At 39.2% G+C, this 23,206-nt stretch overlaps 1 protein-coding gene across 1 annotated transcript; it reads right to left on the reverse strand.

Annotated features, from left to right (window-relative positions):
- Positions 1 to 18,198: 18,198 nt before the first annotated feature.
- Positions 18,199 to 20,574, reverse strand: LOC147611643 (glycerol-3-phosphate acyltransferase RAM2-like). The gene is made up of 2 exons (XM_086784701.1): positions 19,837 to 20,574; positions 18,199 to 19,396 (listed from the first exon to the last, which is right to left on the reverse strand). The coding sequence occupies exons 1-2, from the start codon at positions 20,470 to 20,472 to the stop codon at positions 18,383 to 18,385; spliced, it is 1,650 nt and encodes a 549-aa protein (XP_086640827.1). The 5' UTR covers positions 20,473 to 20,574; the 3' UTR covers positions 18,199 to 18,382.
- Positions 20,575 to 23,206: the final 2,632 nt, after the last annotated feature.

The following is a 23,206-nucleotide window of genomic DNA, read 5'->3' on the forward strand; positions in this document are numbered from 1 at the left end:
GATGGTCAAAATGCTTCCCCAGCATTCTTGACATAAAACAGTCATTTACAAACAGGTCACAAATACAGTTTCTATATTGAACTCTCTTCTTTCCAAATTATTCCACATCAATCCATATTACTTAATCCAATTCCAAATCATATGTGTATCTATTCTTGACCAGATACATCATTTTCCATCCCATCACATCAGATTCATTCACTTCACATAACATCCATTCCTATCTTTCTTAATTTACATTACGTCTCATCACATCCATTTCTCATTATATCTCATTCGTTCAGATCTTATATTATTCATTCACATTCTGATTCACATGACATCTTGTCTCATCCATTCGCTCATATCGACTTCATATCCATTCACATTCATATTTGCATTCATTATTCCATACACACATCCACATTCACATCCACATCCATACATCCATTTTCACATCCACATTCATACATCCACATCCACATTCACATTCATACAGCCACATCCACATCTACATTCATACATCCACATTCACATTCACATCCATACATCCATACCCACATTCCACATTCATACATCCATATCCACATTCCACATTCATACATCCACATCCACATTCATATTCACATCCATACATCCATACCCACATTCCACATTCATACATCCATATCCACATTCCACATTCATACATCCACATCCACATTCACATTCACATCCATACATCCATATCTACATTCCACATCCTTATTCACATTCACATACATCCACATCCACATTCCATATCTACATCCATATCCCCATTCACACATCCACATTCACATTCACATACATCAACATTCACATTCACATTCACATCCATACATCCATATCCACATTCCACATCCTCATTCACATTCACATACATCCACATTCACATTCCATATCTACATCATTTCTTTCACATACATATAACTACATTCATTCTTTCACACATACATACATCTCCATCTATTCCTCGTTTATTTTCATCTATTTGATTCGTTGCACATCCTCATATCTATTTATAAAATACAAGAGAATTTTTACTTTTGATATAAGATTTCTTTACGCATCTATTTATGCATAAATTCCATTTTAAGGAGACTAACACTTTCGAAATAAAAATCAATCTTTTATGCATCTTCCTATGCATAAAATCAAAATTGATGAGAATAACTCTTTTGGGTTAAAATAAATTCTTTATGCATCTTTCCATGCATAAATCTAATTTATTAGGAATTACACTTTTAGAATAAAAGAATTTCTCTTATGCATCTAATTTAAGCATAAAATCATTTATAATGAAAAACACACTTTTAATATAAAAATATCTTTTATGCACCCATTTATGCATAAAAATCAAATATGATAAAAGCAACACTTTTACAATAAAATAATAATCTTTTATGCATACCTCTATGCATGAAAATCAAATATGATAAAAGTAACACTTTTACAATAAAATAATAATCTTTTATGCATACCTCTATGCATGAAAATCAAATATGATAAAAGGAACACTTTTACAATAAAATAATAATCTTTTATGCATACCTCTATGCATGAAAATCAAAGATGATAAAAGTAACACTTTTACAAATAAAATAATAATCTTTTATGCATACCTCTATGCATGAAAATCAAATATGATAAAAGTAATACTTTTATAATAATACTAATTTTCTTTTATACAAATAATCAAAATGCATCTTCTATGCATGAGAATGATACTTTAGAATATAGAAACCATAAGGATTACTCTTTTAGAATAATAAAAGATGAAATTTATTTCACTAGTTTCCAAAAATTTCGCCATAACCTCCTTTGTATGGCTGACCATTTTTCAAATTTTAAGTCTCTAAAATTAATTAAAAGTGCACCAAGAGTATTGAAATTATTCTAAAGTAAACATTTTTCTACTTATTTAAGACAAACATTATAAAAACTTGACTTTAATCATTAACCATTCACCTAGGATAGAGAATGGTTGGATTTACTAGAGAAGTGAGGGAAATGCCTTTTTGTAATGAGGCATAACATTATTTGCAATTTTAGAGAACATAAAGCATAAAAACCATTTAAAACCATAAAATAAGTGTAAAAAGAGAAGAATCACAAACTTACTAATGACTTTGAGAGCTTTCCTTTGGCTTGATGGTTTGAGGGTTTAACTCTTGTTTGAGACAAGAGTGGCCACCAATCTTTTGGAAGAGGGAAGGTCAAAAACTAATGAATTATGAGTAAAATTCTTTGTTTTGGGCACTTGGGAGAGGTAGGGTAACAGTGCAAAAACACTATTAAGTTTCAACAAAGGGGAGGGCTTCCTATTTATAGGAAAAAGTGAGCCTCTAACCAAGCAAACTGATTCTAGAATTTTCCAGATCAGTTTGGTCAATTTTTGACCATTTTTAGGTCAGTTTTGCTCACTTTTTGGATCTAGTTGAAATAGGAGAGAGGAGAGAGAAAAATATCTCATTATTTGGGAGTTTAAAACTCATTCAAGCATGTGAAATAGGCTCCCTCTTCATGAGGGAAATTTCCCCATGTAGAGGTGTCAAAAATGTATCATTACTTCTAAATATCTCCCTTTTTTAACTATTAACCTTGTCCTTAGTCAACTCTTCATCTTATGTGAGTATTTACTCATTTTTGGGGGATTTTTCTTTTATTTCTTTATTTATCTCCTCCCTACATTTGGATGAATCTTATTGGTCCATAGGAACCTTAATTTAAAATTTTGAAAAAATCTTCACCCCCAGGATAATGCCTCTTGAACAGATTATACTTAATTTCTAATGCACCTTCTGAAAATCTTTTTGAACTTCTGTTTCAGGGGAACTTATTTTAATAAGATGAGGTGTTTTTCTATCCAAAAATATTTAAAATCTGAATATTCTCTTTCTAGAACATTTTCTCTCTCTAGGCCAAAACTGGTAGAAACAAGATCTATTATATTTTTGAAGAGGGATTTGATTAAAGGGGAAGAAGATACTGGACATCCTGAGAGGTTGGGGGAGGAATCTTACAAGATTAGTGAATGTGTCCAAGGTTTGGGCATTTAGGGGTTGCAAGGGGTTGGTACCTAGTATTTCTAAAGGTTTAGGACTTGTGGTAGGTCTAGGCAAGGGATGAAATCCCAGAGGGATTGATGTGACAGGGGGTGCAACACTTGGCAAGTCTTGGATCATGTAATTACAGATCATAGAGGGACAAAATCCCAGAGGGATTGATGTGACAGGGGGTGCAACACCTGGCAAGTCTTGGATCATGTAATTACAGATCATAAAGGGACGATTACAGATCACTTGGGAATTACGTCAAGTTTCCACGTGTGTCTTGAAAGGATAAAAAGAAAAAACGAGTGTTGGAACCCCGAGAAAGGGGAAAGGTATAAAGTCAATATGGTGGACGAGAGCTAAGAGCCCCCACCTCAACCATACACACTGCTAGAACTCTTTAAAGCTAGGAAAATCTATCTAGTCAGTGAGCCTAAAGTCTGTGGCCAGGGGAGTCGTGAAATTTCATTTGAGGGATCCCCTCACCTTCACAAAATATGCATGTGATGGCCTTCTCAGAGTGTAGAAAACTAGCACTCAAGGATAAGTCCACAAAATAATTATTCTAGAAGATTGGTTGTTACCATTATTTGATTTACCTCCATAGGGGATTGACTTTGTTAGATGCTACCAAGCCATATGCTCACAGGTGAGTAAGTGGTCATCTCGCCATTGGAAAATGAAGGCAATGAAATGCATGCCATAAAGCTAACATGAGAATTGTTGAGGTATTCTTTTAACCTACCAATAGTGGCCAAAGAATGAGACTTCAAAATAATAAATAATTTGGCAGAGAAGGCTGCATGTGTAAGTCCAATAGGCCTAAGCCACACTGCAAGGATGTGATGATCCCATAGTATCTCATTATGCACAACCAATTATATTATACATACCTCAAGCCCCGCAGGACCACCCAAGTGGATGTCTTGATATACTAACCAGGTTTCACACATGGCACCTCTCTACCAAAACCCCAAACAAGAAAAGAGGGGTAGATTGATACATGGTTGGGGGGTGCACTACTTAGAAACCCTACGTATCACGTGCGTTCCTCAAGAGGTATTAAAAAAACCCCTTACCTGTAAATTTCTCATAAATAAAATGATCCCTTTTTATTTTATAGACTTTCGGGTTTTTAAAAAAAATCGATTAAGAAACCCCTTCTATAAATGTATTTCTATAAATTAGCCTTATAATTCTAAATTTAAAAACCCCTTCATTTGAACTCACATGGTATACTTACATATTTTTAGGTGAAATTCATAGGACTTTCTCATTGAAAAATCCGAGAAAGACACTCCTTTAGGGTTTTCCTCACTTCTCACCAAGGTAATATATTAGGGCATGTGGAGAGACGAAAAACTCTCTCACTTGTAGCAAGAGTAGTATGATCCACACATAGCTCAATCCAATGGGATTTGCATCCCTTTCGGAGCTAGGGATTCAACCTGTACCGGTGCACAAAAGCTTATCCATTTGATGGAGAGAATGCTAAGAATACTACTACTACTATTGACATAGACTTAACACACACACAAGCTCAATCTTGGCATTGCTCACTCACTCATCATCCCACTCATTCATACATTCAAAACAAGAAGAAAGCTATGCTATTGCATACACAAGATCAAAGCATTCTTCATTCTCAAACACTCATTTCCCTAGCATGCACACAAACCTTGAAGCTATCAATAAGAAACATGCACACTAGAGAATTGACATGAGAAGAGAGACAATCATCAACTCATTGCATTGAATTAAAAAAAATAGAACTTACAACAATGTAGATGGGGAGAGAGAAGAGCTTGCACCTCTATGGGAAAAGAGGGAGAGCTAGTCTCAAGAGAGCTCAAACATGAGTTTGCCCAATGTGTCCATAAGCTCTCAAATGAGCCACTTTTTATACAAAACTATAAAAACTCCCAAAAGTTCCCATGTGGGATTATTGTCAAGCCCACTCCCACACTCATCTACAACTTGGAACTCTTTACAAGAGCCCTAAGTATCTTTTTGTTGCATCCTTGCATTGATCTTCACTCGTCACGCAACACTCCCCCCTTCCTATTTTGCGCACGTCCTGGAGCGCGGTAGAAGCAAGAGCTGCAAAAAACAATGGATACAAGTAAAGCCTTTTATTGAAAAAAAGAAAAGAAAAGGAAAGAAAAAAACCAGCAATGATAATTTCACACGTGAGTATACAAGTGAAAGGCTGATTAGAGTTTTTAAGAATACTAAAATAGGTGAGTAAAGACTAGTCAAAGTGAGACTAAGTGGTAGATAGTGCTATGCAAAGGCAAGTGTGCTTGCACACCATAGGTTATGACCGCAGTCTCAATGTCCTACAAGTATTTAAGTTATTCCTAAGTGGCAAACCTACTCCTAAATATGAGCAATGGTGATTGGACCTCTTCTTCTTATCTCCCCTTTTTTTTTTGTGTGTGTGTAAAAGATGAATAAAGAGGAAGGTTCCATCCCAATGAGACCCAAGCAATGGCCAAGAGACCTCCGCCAAGAGAATCTAAAGGCTGCTAAGTATCTCAAAGGCGACAGACCCTTTTCTTTCTTTTTGTCATAAGGAGTATCCCATGAAGATGAGGGCATCGGTCTCGAGGGCCCATAATGTACCCCAGAGTCCTACCAACATCTATCAAGGCCATAGAGTCCTTGAAGGTCTTTTTCTGAAGCTTTTAGACGTCAGTGTTCACCCCATGGAAACCAAGGCATCGGCCCCAAGGTGCTAAGACAACCCCAGGTCCTACCAAGCATTCCACATGGCTGTAGACACGTCATGTCTCGATTCACTTGTATATATTTTTTAGGGCATATTTTTTCGTAAATTTTTTATGAATCCTAGCACCTAGCCCATACCTAAGAGATAGCTACCACTATGGATAACTAATATACTTCGAGAGCATAAGAACTTAGCATACTCCGTTGGTATATATCCTACACTGTCTTCAAATAGAAATACCTTCTACTAAGTCCTCTAAGAATCTAGAAATCACTCACCACATTTTAACAACTAATCTAAAACTTAAACCAGCCAACTGTGTGTGAACATGCAAACAATGTATCCAAAAGATAAAAGCACATAAAGAACAAAAGATTATGATTTGAATACACCTGTTGTAGTGCCCGTTGTTGTTGATGTTGTGCAGATTGCTTCTCTTTGCTCTTTGTAGGCGTTGCAAGTCTCCCCCCTTTCTAATTTGTGTGCACGGTAGGTGGACTGTTGGGGCGTGTTTGTATGCTCTTGTTTAGCTGAGATCTCTGCAAAATGTTTATTAACAAACAAGAAAAGAAAAGAAAGGAATAAAATTTATTATTGGTGCCAATCACTGAATATAGCCGAGGGGAAAAACCCAGTGGGAGAAAAGTGCCCTGGCTTGTTGATCTTATTGTGGAGTCGCTGAGCTTACCCTTGCGCTGGTGGTGGATCTGTGTCCACGTCTGCTGGAAAGATGGTATCAATTTCTTCAGGATGCAAGGACAACCCTTCACAAAAACTGGCCTCTGGAGAAGGTGGTAGAGGAAGGAGTGCTGTCTTGCTAAAATATGGTATTGGTTCTATGGGAAGGTTAAGCAGACAATTTCGATTTTGGAACTGCGCAATATAGGTACTCATATTGATCCAAAATTGACATGTTGAGGCTTGGGGAAGGAGGGCTTGCAAGATAGGTGGTTGCAAGTCATTTAAGCATGTATCCCTCCATTGTTGTGCTTGAACCTCCTCAGGTAATCTACGTTGATTTGGTCCTCTCTCTGGTATTCTCACATTAAGAAGATTATGGCGTTGGGGTGTAATTCCCACAATTTGTTTCATTAAGCCCATGCCATATCGTCTAAAGTAAGAGCGGCATATCCAACAAATGTGTGAAGCTTCTCCTAATACGAGTTGTGCACACTCTTGACAATGTGGAAATGGGTGATGCTGTTGATAGAATAACGTGACAAAGTGATGCCCACAACAATTTCCTAAGGGAGCATAGAAGTACCTAGAATGAGTTTGAAAAGGACGAGTACTATAACCCCCGCGATGTTCAGGTCGAGTACTATCAGGGTCAATGCATGGTGGACATGTATCTTGCCAAGTATCCATCAGGAGTTATCTGGACGTAGAACAATGAAATTTAGAAACACTCATATCCATCATTACAATCCCAATCAAAAACATTTTAGATAAGATCATCTCAAAAAGAACACAATCCTCTAAAGGCATAAGGAACCACACTATTCAAACATTGATCTACCAAAGAGCTTCAATTGTAGTGTTAATGCCTTATCTTTGGTTTTGGGTATGTCCTTCTTAAGAGGTGGGAAGGTTAGTAATTGCCGAGAAATTTGAGCAAGATAAGAGGATTTAGGCATTGAAGTGCTAGAATCTATGCTCAAAGGAGACTCATGTGAAGTTGGACTTGCCTTAGGTACACAAGTTGATGGTGGAATTCTGTAACAAGGAGAAATTGGGACAACTGGTGATTCAATACATGTTTTGGGAAGGTCAACACAAGTAGATTTGTAGGTGCTATCACAGCCACCTATCCTATCTTGAAGAGGTTGTGTTGATTTCTTTTGCACCCACTGATATGGAAAACCGAGGGTGGCTTTTGGAATCTTATTGATACACTCTTTTACCCCTAGCAAACCATGGCATTTAGGAAGCCAAATTGTTGTTGCCCCCTCATAATAGCCTTGTGCTTTAAGAATATGCTTTGGGACCCAACGAGTAACAATCTGAGGTTTAGGCTTGGAAAAGATGTGCTTTTTAGGAGGCTTAGCAACTAGGCTAGATGGTACAAGTTTGTACGCATCTTGGGTAGCCAAATTGATAATTCCTTCTTGCCTGGCCTTCTTTGAGCAGTGACTAAAGTAGTTGGAACATACCAGCCATGGCCCTCACTTGAGTACTCATCAATTATCCACATCATTTGTGTTGGAGCTTCAAGAGCAGATTTTGAAAGTGGGTTGTGTAGGGTAGAAACACCACCCTTTTGACATGATAAAGCTCGTGGAGTAGCAGATCCCAATACGCAATCAGAATCAATTTGCAATTTGTATTGTCTATTCTTCCAATCTAATGAACAATTGGTAGCACTTAACCATGATCGACCGAGAACAGCCTCTACAACTGCCTTGGACTTACTTGCCACATAAAAGGGCACTGACATCTGGTGATCCTGAATGGACATCATAATGACACATTTTTCCTCTATAGGGTTATCATCACCTGAGAAGCTTCGTAAGTCAATAGGAATGTGCACAAGTGTTGGTTGTCCCAAGGCTATCCATGTGTCAAACGAGAGAACATTATGATCTGCACCAGAGTCAATTAAGGCAGAGACAAAGTAGGTAGTCTCATGAAGATGAAGACACACTTGAATATTGAAAGGATCGACATATGGTTCATCAGTAGCCAACTGTAAGACCAACATAGAAGCTTTGCGATGCTCCTTGGCTTTTGCAACTCTATATTTAGCTTCCTATTGAGCCTGACGTTTAAGTAGGTCAAGTGCTTCTTTCCGTGTTTGTGCAGCATGCATTTGTTGTAGCATGGCTTCAGTTAATGGTTCATTTTATTTCTTGAGACGACTTCCATTAATGAGATTAGGCATTTGCTCACCTTCTAGTGTCTCTAAACGCACTACACCACTTGGAGTAAGCTCATTTATCACAAACGGTCCTAGGCCACGTTTCTTGAGCTTTCTCTTATGCTTCTTAAGTGTGTACAAGAGCACAAGGTCCCCTTTTTTGAATCGACCAGTTGTTACATTTCTATCATACCATTGTTTTTGTCTCCTCTTCTCAGCATACATCCCCATTACCGCCAATAAGCGGGTCTCATCAAGCTTTTGCAATTCATCAATGCGTTGTGAAAGCTCATGACCAGTCCAATCCAACTGTTTAGCAACTCGTAGAGTAGGTACAAGAAATTCAATGGGAAGAATTGCATCTAGCCCAAAAGCAAGCTCAAATGGGGTTGTACCCACATATGTTTTATAGGCTGTCCTATATGCCCAAAGAACTGAGTGCAACTTTTGCTCCCAATCAGTCCTATGTCCCTCAACAATCTTTGTGAGTGCTGTGCAGAGAATCTTGTTAGTACTCTCAGCTTGTCCATTGGTCTGGGGATGATAGGGTGCAGAACGCTTGTGAATTACCATAAATTCTTGAAGCAAAAACTCTATGACCTCATTCACAAAGTGCACACCTTGATCACTAACGATTTCAATAGGTAAGCCATAGCGTGTAAACACGTACTCATACAAGAACTTAGTTGTGGTTTTGGCATCATTTTTAACTATAGACTTTGCCTCTATCCATTTGGTCAAATAGTCAGTTTTGCGACCATAATATATTCTACATGCGTGTGACGAGCTGGAGGTTTAATGGGACCGACAAAATCAATACCCCATTTTGCAAAAGCACGTGTGCTTAACATAGGCCGCAATGGCATATTGTCCTTTGTGATGGGAGGTTTGGTTCTTTGACAATCGTCACAACGTTTTACATATTCTTCGGCATCCATTTGTAAGGTTGGCCACCAAAGCCCAGACCACCTAATCAACTTAGCTGTGGTATTGCCCGAAAAGTGTCCACCCCCAACACCTGCATGTGCATGAGTCAAGATTTTCAAGTAGTCAGCTTCACATACACACATGCGTAAAGTTGCCATCCTTGCCCCTCTTGTAGAGTTGGCCCTCTATCAGCATATAGTTTGCCGCTTCAACTTTAATAGCATGCTTTCGATGTTTAGGAATTTTTTGATCCGTATGACCATGCTAAAGATAGTCCACAATATACTTACTCCAACTTGGTGTAGTTGAAATTTGGAATAATGTGACATTATGAATTGGCTGTTGAATTTGACATAAAGCACAGTTACGAACAAATTTTTCAGCATCCGCATGCATGGTAGGCCACCATTGCCCATCCTGAGATATACGTCGCACACAAGTAGTAGCTGATGCATGGATTCCACCGATACCCGCATGTGCCCATTCCAAGATCTCCTCATATTGGTCAGGGTTAGGTATAAGTCGCAACACTCCATCATTACCCTGACGATATAATCTCCCTGAGATTAACTTGAATGGTCGCCATAGGTCCACATTAGGACCCGCTAGTTGTATCTGCCCACTTGTTAAAATTCCTAAGATGGATTCAGACCATTTAGGAGCTGTCTCTACAAGGAAAAGTGTTGAATCTAACATATCATCATCCACACCCACAGGAACTTTGCCAGAGGTGATTCGAGACAAATGATCTGCCCTAAGATGAGTTGTTCCTTTTCGGACTGCCACTTCAAAATCAAACTCAGGAAGGATGATAAACCACCTCACAATCCTTCCAGTTGCACAAGGCTTATTGACCAAATATAGCAGTGCTTGATGGTCCACAAAAAATATGAATTTGTTTGCCAAAAGGTAATGGCCAAACTTTTTCACTGCATATATCATGGACAAACCTTCTCTTTCTGTTGTGGTATAATTCTTCTCAGCATTGTTCAACTGTCGACTAGCATATGAGATTGGGAAATCCTTATTATGTTCTCCCCGGCAGCGGCGCCAATGGAGAGATGGAAAACTCTCTCACTTGTAGCAAGAGTAGTATGATCCACACGTAGCTCAATCCAATGGGATTTGCATCCCTTTTGGAGCTAGGGATTCAACCCGTACCGGTGCACAAAAGCTTATCCATTTGATGGAGAGAATGCTAAGAATACTACTACTATTGACATAGACTTAACACACACACAAGCTCAATCTTGGCATTGCTCACTCACTCATCATCCCACTCATTCATACATTCAAAACAAGAAGAAAACTATGCTATTGCATACACAAGATCAAAGCATTCTTCATTCTCAAACACTCATTTCCCTAGCATGCACACAAACCTTGAAGCTATCAATAAGAAACATGCACACTAGAGAATTGACATGAGAAGAGAGACAATCATCAACTCATTGCATTGAATTAACAAAAATAGAACTTACAACAATGTAGATGGGGAGAGAGAAGAGCTTGCACCTCTATGGGAAAAGAGGGAGAGCTAGTCTCAAGAGAGCTCAAACATGAGTTTGCCCAATGTTTCCATAAGCTCTCAAATGAGCCACTTTTTATACAAAAACTCTAAAAACTCCCAAAAGTTCCCATGTGGGATTATTGTCAAGCCCACTCCCACACTCATCTACAACTTGGAACTCTTTACAAGAGCACTAAGTATCTTTTTGTTGCATCCTTGCATTGATCTTCACTCATCACGCAACAGCATGAATGTAATAGACAAGTTGATGCCACCACTAACAATTGCAGAGCAGGTGTACCTCCTAATAGCTCAAAGAAATACAAGAAGAGAACACATGAGGGGGGCAATAATGAGAAGTTGACTGAAAAAGAAGTAGAAGTTTATCACACATGAACATGGCAATATTACAACGATGAATTGAGGCAGACAAATTTACACAAACACAGAAGCCAAAAACTCAAAGCAACAACCAATCCAACTAGATTTCCCCAACCTACCAGACTTGCAAGTCCCTCCCAAGAGAAGAAGGAGAAACATCACCACCCATGGATTAAAAAAACTAGAGTGCCTTCAGGCATTTCTATGGTTGTGGTAGAAGATCTTTGGCCCAAACCCCTCATTCCCTTGAAAACTCTTCTCTTTGATCTTTCAAAAAGTGAAGGTGAAGAACGTTTACACAAGGGACAAGCACAATTAAGAGAAGTAGACTTCAACCTCCTTTGGAAAGAGAACATCCTCAAATACAATGATCTTATCTACACCATCGCCAACATAGACCTTAACTACGGACCACCCCAGACATCTACAAAATGGAGCTCCCTCTAGTCAAAGATGACTTAGAGTCTAGGTGGAAACAATGGAATAATGCAAACCACCTAGCACACTTACGGGCCAGCTAGAGAGCCCTATGCATGCATAGAGAGAAATCTTTATGCATGAATGAGAGCTCATAGTGATCTGTCATACATGTGAAAACAAATTACCCCATAGTACCCAACAGTGCGACATTAAGGAAAAGAGTAATGGGTTTAGAGCTTACCTTAACCCTAAACATAGAAAAAAAAAACATAAAACATAAAACAAGGGCATTGGGTTTAGGGTTCAAGATTGCCTCAAGAGTTAGCCAAAGAGTGCATGTCCTAAAGAGTATTTACATTGACAAAAAAAAAACACACATAAAAGAAAGGATATTAAGAGAGAGGGATTGGAGAGGAGGAATGGATAAAACCATAGAAAAATATGTACATTTTTTATTGAAAAGCATACAAAGGAGGAGACCCGTACCTTATGATTGAAATTCTATGATTGTTGAAGCGCAAGGAAGGAAGAAGGTGAATGAGATAAAGTTAAAAGAGAAGGTAGGTAGGTCATGCAACAAGGACACTATAATACATACAGTCAAGGAAAGAGAATTTAAATTTTTCCCAATCAGCATGGCTATTGATGTGACTATTGGTGTAGCTATACACGTGACAGAGTCATGCTAGTGGCCACATCTTTAGACACATGTATATAGATGTATGTTCAGCCACAAAATATCCATGACATGATGAATGCCATCAATATCACTACATTAGGGCCAAAAATGTTTAAAAGGGTCACATTTTAATCACTTGTACTGGATTTGGATTAAGCTTTGGACCAATAGAAATGTGACATTTAACCATAGCACCAAAAATGTTAAAAAAAGGGTTGCATTTTAATCACTTGTACCAGATTTGGATTGAAATTTGGAGTCTGGACCAATAGAATTGCAACATTAAACCATAGATATGCCATTGGGTGTCATATCTACTTTTCACTAACTTCACTATTTTTGACTTTTCTTAGTGGGTTATCACTGCTTTAATATAATACGGCACGACTATTTCTAGGGGTTCCAACCACAAGGGCCTTTCCCCACATACCAAATGTCAATACTTCAAAAAAAACCGCAAGGGCCTTCCCCCACGTACCAAATGTCAATACTTCAAAAAATAAAAATTTGAAATTTAGGTTTCTCCCAAAATGAGGCGTACATTTGAGTAAATACATTTCAAATCCTCTAGTCTACCACGGTTGCACTTATTTCTCGTCATCTTTTTGCATCATCGTCTCCTCCATTCATCATCAAACAATGTCGACACAATAGCCTAACCCGTGGATGCCATTGGATTCAAAGGAACCATTTGTGTAGTATAACTTAGCGATCAACTCGAGTGATGATGATTTGTCCTTCTGAATGCAAATTGGAAATTGAAGGATGTGTGTATGTCCTCTAATGGCTCCTACACAATAGAAATGATCATTGATAGAGATGTATAATAAGACATATTTAAAACAAAAAACTTACTCCTCATTGTAAGGCACAATTATATATTACACCTTTTCAAATTTGCATCTCTTGAACCATTCTTCGAGCTTGTTAAAATTAATCTTTATGTCTCTTACATAAATAGAAACTATAGGGTCTAACAAAAAAAGAGGATAATAGGCCTCTAGGGTAAGGGGGCCAGAAGAAACCTACAAAAAACAAATCACTAGATAAATTAGAATTTTATCTTCAAGAAGGACTACAATAATAAAATCTTCAAAAACGATAGCTTGCCGTACTTGAGAGATATTAGGATCACTGCATCATTTATTTCTCGATTTCTCTCTGCGAACATATATTTATCTAATGGTGCTATATCAAGGTACTCTGGAATATCTGCAAAATCTTTCACTTGAACAACAAATTGTCCAGGTACATTCTTTAGATCTTGAAGGTTTTTCTTCTCAAGATCCAATAGCTCATCTTGCATTATTCTTTCTTCCTCAGGAGAGACAGAGTCTCTTTGCCCTTCTTAGCCTTTTCTCGATATACAGTACTAGTATTCCTATCATGTGTTATATATTCAATCTTAATACCTGCATCCTTGGGATTCCTAGCTGGTAACACATTCAAGATATTAAATGCCCTATAGTCACTCAATGGTATAGGATGCAATAGCTTTTAAAATCTATATCTTATAAGCCTTCAAGTATACATGTCCTTGTCCATATAAGAGTGACCCTATGAGCATGGGCATAAAAAATATAGCTATCAATAAAAAATCTATAATAAAATCTTATACAGCCTCTTAAATGGCACATATTACATTAGAGGCCCATCTCATTCCAAGCTTCCAATCATCACAAATCTGTCTCACAATTCTCATGAATGTAAGCTTGGGTATCAGAAGATTAACATGTTTTTGGGCCTTCCTTATTTCTCTAAGGGAATTCATATGCTGGTTAATCCTCTTCTTCAGCTTCTTCTTTATACTAATTTACTTTCACTTACTACTTTCTCTACCAAACTTGGACATGTTCTAACCCTCCTTTCTATCTTCTTTGTTCTAGCCATCTATGACCAATCAGACAAAAGAAAACAAATTAGACACAACAAAACTTGAAGCATAAACTAGATACCCAAGTTACAAAAAGAGGCATGAAATAAAACCTTGTTGCCAAATGGAAAGACGACGCGATAATGTGATTTCAATGACCCCGCTTGGTTGATATCACGCCATGTTTCCATGAGATATCAAAACCACTAGTGCCCCACAGATACCAGAACAGAGCCCCCTTAGATTAATTTGGTCATTTTGGGTGTTGCTAATAAAGATCCAATCTTAAGGCGTCATGCTCAATAAACAGTATTTTACTTGAATCTTGCTTTGAGAGCATGCATATTGAGAGGCCTTCGTTTGTTCCCATAAGAGAACAATGCCAAATGAGGGCAAACTTTGCTTTGATTGGCGTACTTAACCTTTTCATCTAGCGGAGCCTTCAAATGCTTATTTTTACAAGGTTGTTAATGGTGACGTCTCAAATCTTGCTGATATTATTCCTAGAAAAGAATACACCTTCATGGTGGCCAATATTCCTTATGGATTCAATATGACTTGCTCTGTTAATGGTGATGTCTCAAATCTTGCTAATATTGTTCCTAGAAAAGAATACATCTTCATTGTGGCCAATATTCCTTATGGATTCAATATGACTTTGCTCTACTAATGATGAGAAAGCCTTTGCATATAAGCAAATCTCAAAGATGTTGAAGGTTTTGCAACAACAACTTCTCTTTTGCGAGTGGTTATTTTTCATAGTACTATGCAAGCAGCATTTGTCAATGCTGCTTTGGGGAGTGAGACTCATGCTCATGAGTCTTTAGTGTGGTATGTCTCATTTTTTTTGTTTAATTTATGTATTTTTCTTTAAATTATTTTGTATTTAATTATGCAAAACTTTACATCTTAAGAACTTTACAACTTTTTACAAAGTCAAATCCAATATTGATCACGTGCTTGGGTTTCATTTTTTAAGAGCTGACTTGAGATGATGGCAGTTAGATATTATGGCGAGATAGAGAAAAAACGTGTTAAGGCTCATATTTCATAAACAAATGTCTCTAATGTTTTTGTTTTTCTTGCTGTCACTCGCAAGCTTCGTCATGTAACAGAGTCCAAATCATTAGTAAATCTGTATCAGAAGCCTCAACGATTAATCAATCGTTTGATTGATCTTTTCTCACTTCAAGATGATTGGGTTTTGGATCTCTTCTCTAGGACAAGTATAGATTGGATCTCTAACATTTTTTCTCTGAGATCTCAAAGTATGTATTTTTCATTTTAAAGATTTAAACTTTATTGTCACGGAACGACTATAACTTGTGCATTACAACGCAACCGAAATTGTGCGGCTGTGGAGCCTGATAAGGTTCAAGCGTGCTTCGTATCCATGCGAATAAAGGTCTTTTTCAGAGCTACCTAATCAAGACCAAGAGGTCGGTGTAACCTCTATTGAGAACAATGAAAAGTTTCAGTTTGCTTCTAAAGAACCATTACCTTCTCTATCTGATGAGCCAGGGGAATTAGCAGACTTAGCTGAGGTGGAAGAAGGCGAAGGCGATGTCTCAATGCTTTCAAAACCAGAAGAAGCTGTAATGGAAGGAGATGAAAATAATAATGGTAGGCAAAAAATATCCCCAATTGATCCCTAGTTAAGTTTTTGGTACACCGCAAGTAGGATTGATAGGACTTTATATTTGAGAATTGATACTTTGTAGTTGAACAAGGTGAATATACACCAATAACTCGACCAATAATAGGATGTTATCATATGATTTTGATAGCTTTAGGTCGATCTAGGTTTCTCCTTAGCAAAGTAAAAACTTTGTATGTCAATTAGACTTTACTCAATATGTTTTTTAATAATGTTTTTAGTATTACAGTCTTTTCTTTGAATTTAATTGATTCTAGTTTACTTGTGATTTGAAATTGTTGTTGTTGAAAAGTGTTAGAGCACTATTTATTATCTTCAAATGATGATGCATTGTAATTGGTTTATTCAATTATAGATTTTGATATATCATTAATGAGAAATCTTAATGATTGCAATATTAATTCTCAAAATATCAAGTTTTACTTGTATAAAAGAATGTAGCATTACACAAGCTCTACAATTTAATTAACTTAAAATTTGCTAACTAAATCGCTTGATTAGGTTTGTCTTAGCGGTAAGATATGTGGAGAAAAGAAGCAAGTTAAACCAAATGAAAGAAGCATGTGGTATCGAGCTTGGGTTCTTGCAAAGAGGCAAGACAAGGGGAAAATAACCCTAGTACCTGGAGTGATCAGCCTCACCGTCATATGACACAATCCAAATTATAAAAAAATTAAGTATTATATAAACATAGCTATTGTATAGATGATTCAAGTATAAAAATATTGATATATTTTGAAAGTACGTAGTGCTTTGATTTACTTTTAGTTATTTAAAATTTAAGCAAATTTTAGTCTTTTTTCTGAGAATCAAATTGTAAAATTATGTCGAATACTCAAAAAAGATATATATTTTTAATATTTGCAAGGGAATCTTTCCAGGTAGTTAACTTGTATGGCATTGGCCCATTGAAGTATAATGTATTGATATTAGGTTAAGTTTTTGGACTATGGTGCATAGGAAGAATAGCAAAAATCAAGCTATTCCTCTAAGAAAGGGGAGCATTTAGATGCTTCATTCATATAAGTACATTGTTTAATTCTAGGAACGAGGACTGATCATTACGATTAGCTCCAAGGACTTCTCCTCGAAGTGGGTTACGAAGAGCTTGCAGTTGGTTACCATGTCCAATATAGCCTTCATGAGAATCGGTGAGTTTGCTACTTGATGATGGGGGGAGGGTTTCATCACTGCCGGCGAGGGCGTTATACTTAACTTTTCTTGTGAAGGTGGTGCATTCAAAGTTGAGGGTATCGGCAAGGACGCGTTGGATGTAGTTGGCGACCTCGAAGGGGGTTTTCCCGGCAGAACACGTGAGCTCCTTGGGTAATTCATGAAGGAAGGTGACCTCATAGACGGGGCTGGGGTTCATGAAGAAGTAGAAGCAATCCATGCCCTTCCACCCTCTTTGCCGTAGTGGCATGGAACATGCTCATGTGGTTGTTCATGGCCACGGGAACTATGTGGTCGGCTAGCTCAGCAAAGAGCGCGCTGAACCTAAGCAAGAAGGGCTCCCTGCATGTGTATAAACGCGTCTATACATGCGTCTGTCTTTGTTTAAATTTCTCCCCGATCGTCTATTTTCGCATCTATATGCGCGTCTGTGTGCGCATCTATAGGCGCTTCTATAAGCACGTCTGTTTGCTACCTTTTAAATGCGCCTTTAGACGCGGGTCTGTAGACGTGCTAATAGACGTGCAAATAGATGCGCCCGTAAGTTTTTTTTTAGTTGAGTAAACGCGTCTGTGTGCGCATCTGTAGGTGCTTTGTCTTGTTGTGATGCGTTATCTAGGTTTGTCTTAGAGGTGGAGAAAAGAAGCAAGTTAAACCAAATGAAAGAAGTATGTGGTATCGAGCTTGGGTTCTTGCAAAGAGGCAAGACAAGGGGAAAATAACCCTAGTACCTGGAGTGATCAGCCTCGCCTTCATATGACACAATCCAAATTATCAAAAAATTAAGCATTATATAAACATAGCTATTGTATAGGTGATTCAAGTATAAAAATATTGATATATTTTGAAAGTAGTGCTTTGATTTACTTTCAGTTATTTAAAATTTAAGGAAATTTTAGTCTTCTGTGAGAATCAAATTGTAAAATTATGTCGAATACTCAAAAAAGATATATATTTTTAATATTTGCAAGGGAATCTTTCGAGGTTGTTAACTTGTATGGCATTGGCCCATTGAAGTATAATGTATTGATATTAGGTTAAGTTTTTGGACTATGGTGCATAGGAAGAATAGCAAAAATCAAGCTATTCCTCTAAGAAAGGGGAGCATTTAGATGCTTCATTCATATAAGTACATTGTTTAATTCTAGGAACGAGGACTGATCATTACGATTAGCTCCAAGGACTTCTCCTCGAAGTGGGTTACGAAGAGCTTGCAGTTGGTTACCATGTCCAATATAGCCTTCATGAGAATCGGTGAGTTTGCTACTTGATGATGGGGGGAGGGTTCCATCACTGCCGGCGAGGGCGTTATACTTATCTTTTCTTGTGAAGGTGGTGCATTCAAAGTTGAGGGTATCGGCAAGGACGCGTTGGATGTAGTTGGCGACCTCGAAGGGGGTTTTCCCGGCAGAACACGTGAGCTCCTTGGGTAATTCATGAAGGAAGGTGACCTCATAGACGGGGCTGGGGTTCATGAAGAAGTAGAAGCAATCCATGCCCTTCCACCCTCTTGCCGTAGTGGCATGGAACATGCTCATGTGGTTGTTCATGGCCACGGGAACTATGTGGTCGGCTAGCTCAGCAAAGAGCGCGCTGAACCTAAGCAAGAAGGGCTCCCTGCACGTTGTCCCCTCTGGACATATCACCAGATCCCCTTCTTTCAGAAGCTTTTGGATGCTCGCAGCGTCCCTCTGCCTGTCCCTCGATAGCCTCACCGTCCTAATCGGTGAAATGATTTCAGACACCCGTGACAACGAATAGGTCAGCGCACTGACCGGCCGCCCAACTGCACATGACACAAATATAGGGTCCAGTAGCGTCTTGTGTGTGCACACAAATAGTACACCGTGCTTGCCCCCCTTCTTCTTCACAGACGCAGGTGGTATCCCCTTCACAATCACCCTCACCCCCAAGCTTCTCAAGGCGTGACGCACAAGGTTCATTGGTAGTAGAGCTCCTGCTGCCACCCTGATTAGGGCCAAAATGAAGCCGACTGGTAGCCAAATAACGACTATTAATGCCCATAATGGGGTTGGGCGCTTCACTAATCTCCCATCATGGAATACCATGGGCTTGGGTAGCCTGCTCTGTGGTAGCGCCTCCTCTTTCAGGTGGCTTGGCACCACGTAGCCTTCCTGCCACCAAAATCAAGAGAAGAAAGGCTCATTATCAGCTTTTTAACCCCTTTGGCTCAAAAAATCTACGTTAGCCTAAAGCCTTGATAATTCCATGATTCTCCTTAAACCTCCATCATATAGCCTTATAGCTCTGGCGCTGGCTATGTCATCATGTGTAAATTTGATTGCTAACTTGACAACTGTAGTCAGTTGTTGCGAGTGTTGCAATCACTTAATTACGTACCACCTTAATTTTCTTAAACCAATGCAATAATACACCCCATCTAATTAGCTCGAATTTGATCCTTTTCTAGACACCTAAGTAGTGGGTTAAACCCTGTCAATACGTATCACCAGCTAATTAGCTGAAGTTTTAGCATTTTTGAGCTCAAATTCTAGCGATAAAAATACCAAGCACTTAATCAGATCAAATTTCAGTTTACAAGCCAATTAATTACCTTGCACGTTGCCAGGACAGGGTAGTCACTGGGGCGATCACCCAAGCCAACATCAGGCAATGCGTCTCCAAATCGCTGCTTGAGAGCCGTGGCTTTGTTGTCGCCCACCATGACACCAGGGCTTTTGAGAAAGCCGGTGGCGCGGCCGGACTGGCTAATCTCGAGCTCAGAGCCGATCACCCCGTCGACACCCAGGTACTCTTTGGCGAAGGGCTCGATCATGATGCGCGGGTTGGCCGTGAGAATGTATCGACTCCCAAAAGAGGAAAAAACCCTCCACGTCTCCGGGTGCACATCTTCCACGTAGAACTTGGGCAAGACCGCCCGCGCCACCGACACTACGTCCGCCTCCCTCACACCCGCGCACGACACGAAAACCATCAGCTTTATGGCCGCCGCCTCCGACACAACGTGGTACAGAAACCATGCGACCGGAGACAGCAACAACAGAGCGACAAACCTCACCACGCCGGACGCCTCAAAGGCAAGCAGCATAAAGTATGGAAAGGAGCTGCTGCCCCTCAGTATGGTCCCGTCTAGATCCGACACTACTGTCTGCTTCTCCCTACCCTCAGAGCTACATTGATACACAGATGAGAATAACTGCTTGGAGTTACACCTTGCAAAACCCCCCATTTTTGAAACGAAGAGACAAGCAGCAATTGCTATCTAATTAAGGATGTCGAACCGGATGGCTTTGAATATGTTCCTCTCTAAGTTTTAGTTCTGATCCTGGGTGAGATGAATGAGCCCTGCCCCTCTCTTTATAGGGATTCTCTCTCTCTCTCTCCCTCTCTTCTCAATCGCAGAAGAGCCATAACTAGTTGGAACACCTTGAGCTTCCATAGTTGGAACACCTTGAGCTTCCATAGTTGGAACACCTTGAGCGTGCAGCGGAGAAAAGGACAAATGTCATTTGAGATACAAAAGTCTTTAGTAGGTAGCTTGTATTTCACTTTCGGCCAGCGCCCTTCTACTCTATTTCAAATTAGTGGTTGGCGTCTGCCTCTTCTTCTTGATCTCCCAAGACATGCTCATTCCATTTTCAAGGTGAAGGTGGTTGTTATGGTTGTTCACTTACCTTGCTTTCCGACTTGAGTTTGACTCTCCTTGGATTTGACCAAAATCCCCAAAATATCGCTTTTATTGACTTGTGCATAGAATATGCTAATTTTGAGCAGAGACTCGAGAGGACACGAGAGTCACGACTCACAATACCTTCCTTTTGGGCATAGTCACAAATTTTTAGTGTGCATTAAATGTGGCCGATTCAATTAACCCCCATACGTGATCACAAGAACGAGTCATCAAAACAAAGTCAAGTCGTAGGTTATCATTTTCAAAGATTAAAATTCAAGGCAATTTCACATTAATATTCAACTCAAGAGCATAAAAGTGTTCAATGAGCTCTATAACTAATCAAAAGCGGGATGCTTTTAAGATTGAATTCACTCTTTAAAAAAATAAAAAATAAAAAGCAGGGATTTTGAATTAGAAAAAGAAAAGGGACTGACGATTACATAGCAGATACGGGCTGTGTCCTTTCAAAAAGAACCATACTGATCTAGGGGTTACATGATTACAAGGGCATGCACACATGGGTATACAGAACAGTTGCAAGCTCTCAGGGGCCTGTTGGGGTGTGCAGCGTTCTCATCCACCTTATTGTAAATATCGATGATTTCCAGCAGGTGCTCAGTGAGTATTCTGTCCTTCTCGCGGATATCATGGATGTCATGTTCCAACTCTTCATCCCACCTGACATAGAGGATGCTGTCCGTCTTGTGCAGCATGTCCATGTTGTTGCATGCGTGTTTGCTTTTCTTGAGGAAGTCTCTTCTTTTGTGGAGCTCCTTCTTCCTAGCATAGTTTGCATTCTTCATCTGTAGAAACAGTTCATGTTGCAGCATTGTTAGTACTGGAGGGGATGATTGAAATAACACGGCATTCCTGGCACACCAAATAACCCATAAAAACTCTACTCTAATACAGTTCCAGAGGGGGGTTGAGCATCCAATGGAATCTCCTAAAAGGAGTTGTTTCCACGAGAGGGGTCTCGGGTGGATGCATTCAATGAGTTTGTTGAGGATAGATAGGATAGGGTTATTAAATCTGCATTGGAGAAATAGGTGTAGTAGGGACTCCCCCTCCCTTTTGCACCGTGGGCAAAGGCCAGATCCTTTCCCTATTTTGCAAGCTCTCTCCTGTGTCCATAGCCCCCTGTGCAAGATTAACCACAAGAGGCATGCCTTTTTGGGTTGGATTAGAGGCGACCACAGACATTTGAACTTGAAGGTCCATTGGCGTCTGTCGAGGAGCACCTCCCACTTGGCATTAAGCTTGACATGCAGCGGGGGGCTAACAATGTCTTTAGGGATGGGGAGCAGGTTTTTTCCCGTCGCCCACACGATCGCCTTCGGGTGGATAGGGGTAAAGATACCAATCTTCCAAGTGATGTCCATATCCCATTCCGCCATTCTCTGCTCAATCAGCCCTATGTCCACTCTATTCAGTTTAAATCGGGTCCTGATTTCCTCCCTGGATGCCCAGTCCTGTTTCCCTTTGTCCCACAAATCCGCCCAGGTTCGGATACCCTTTTTGTGCAGTTTCAGGGCTTGGTGAAGATTTTCTTCAGTAACTCTAGGGATTTCCAGCCAGGGCCACCAGACAGAGTCATTCTGTCTGAGACCTGCATCCCTATGTTGACGGGGGTTAGGGCGGAGCTTACCTTTAAACCTATTCCACGCTTTCCATAAGGAAAGCGTTAGTGCACTGCCCACTGCTCTGATCGGATGAGGGTTGAAGAAGATAGTTACCGTAGGAAGATTGGTCCATTTTGCCTTTCCTAGTAGTTTGAATCTGTGCAGGGGTGGTTGCAAGATGAGGTTATCTAGTGTCATGTAGTGGGCGCCCTTGGCTTTAGCTGGAAAACAGGCATTTTTTCAAGAAGAATAGCCAATCTCTCATAGTTAGCCAAGGAGTTTCACTTCAAGGTCTTCTAACGAAACATCATATGCAAAGTTGGGCACCTAAAACTATAATTTGATCGAATATCCAATACCTGTCTAATCCTAGGTTTAGACAGGTACAGTGAATGTGAGTAAATTGCCTATAACTTTTACATTATTACTCATATGATGTTCCCACTTTGCATATCACAAATACAAATAACATAGAGCTTAACTTGATTTATCGAGTAATTTTTGATGTGTTCTACTATTTTCTATATTATTTAAAAGGTATTAGAATTGTTAAAAAACATACTATTTTATCTTCCCACCACATCTACCATTTAAAATGCTCAATTGTATGGATCTAGTGATGATTAGATTGGGAAAGATTAGTATAATGTGGGTATAAGGTAAAATTA

Source organism: Cibotium barometz, chromosome 47 (assembly GCF_041138505.1).
Source record: "Cibotium barometz isolate CiBa-2024 chromosome 47, ASM4113850v1, whole genome shotgun sequence".
Taxonomy (NCBI): domain Eukaryota; kingdom Viridiplantae; phylum Streptophyta; class Polypodiopsida; order Cyatheales; family Cibotiaceae; genus Cibotium; species Cibotium barometz.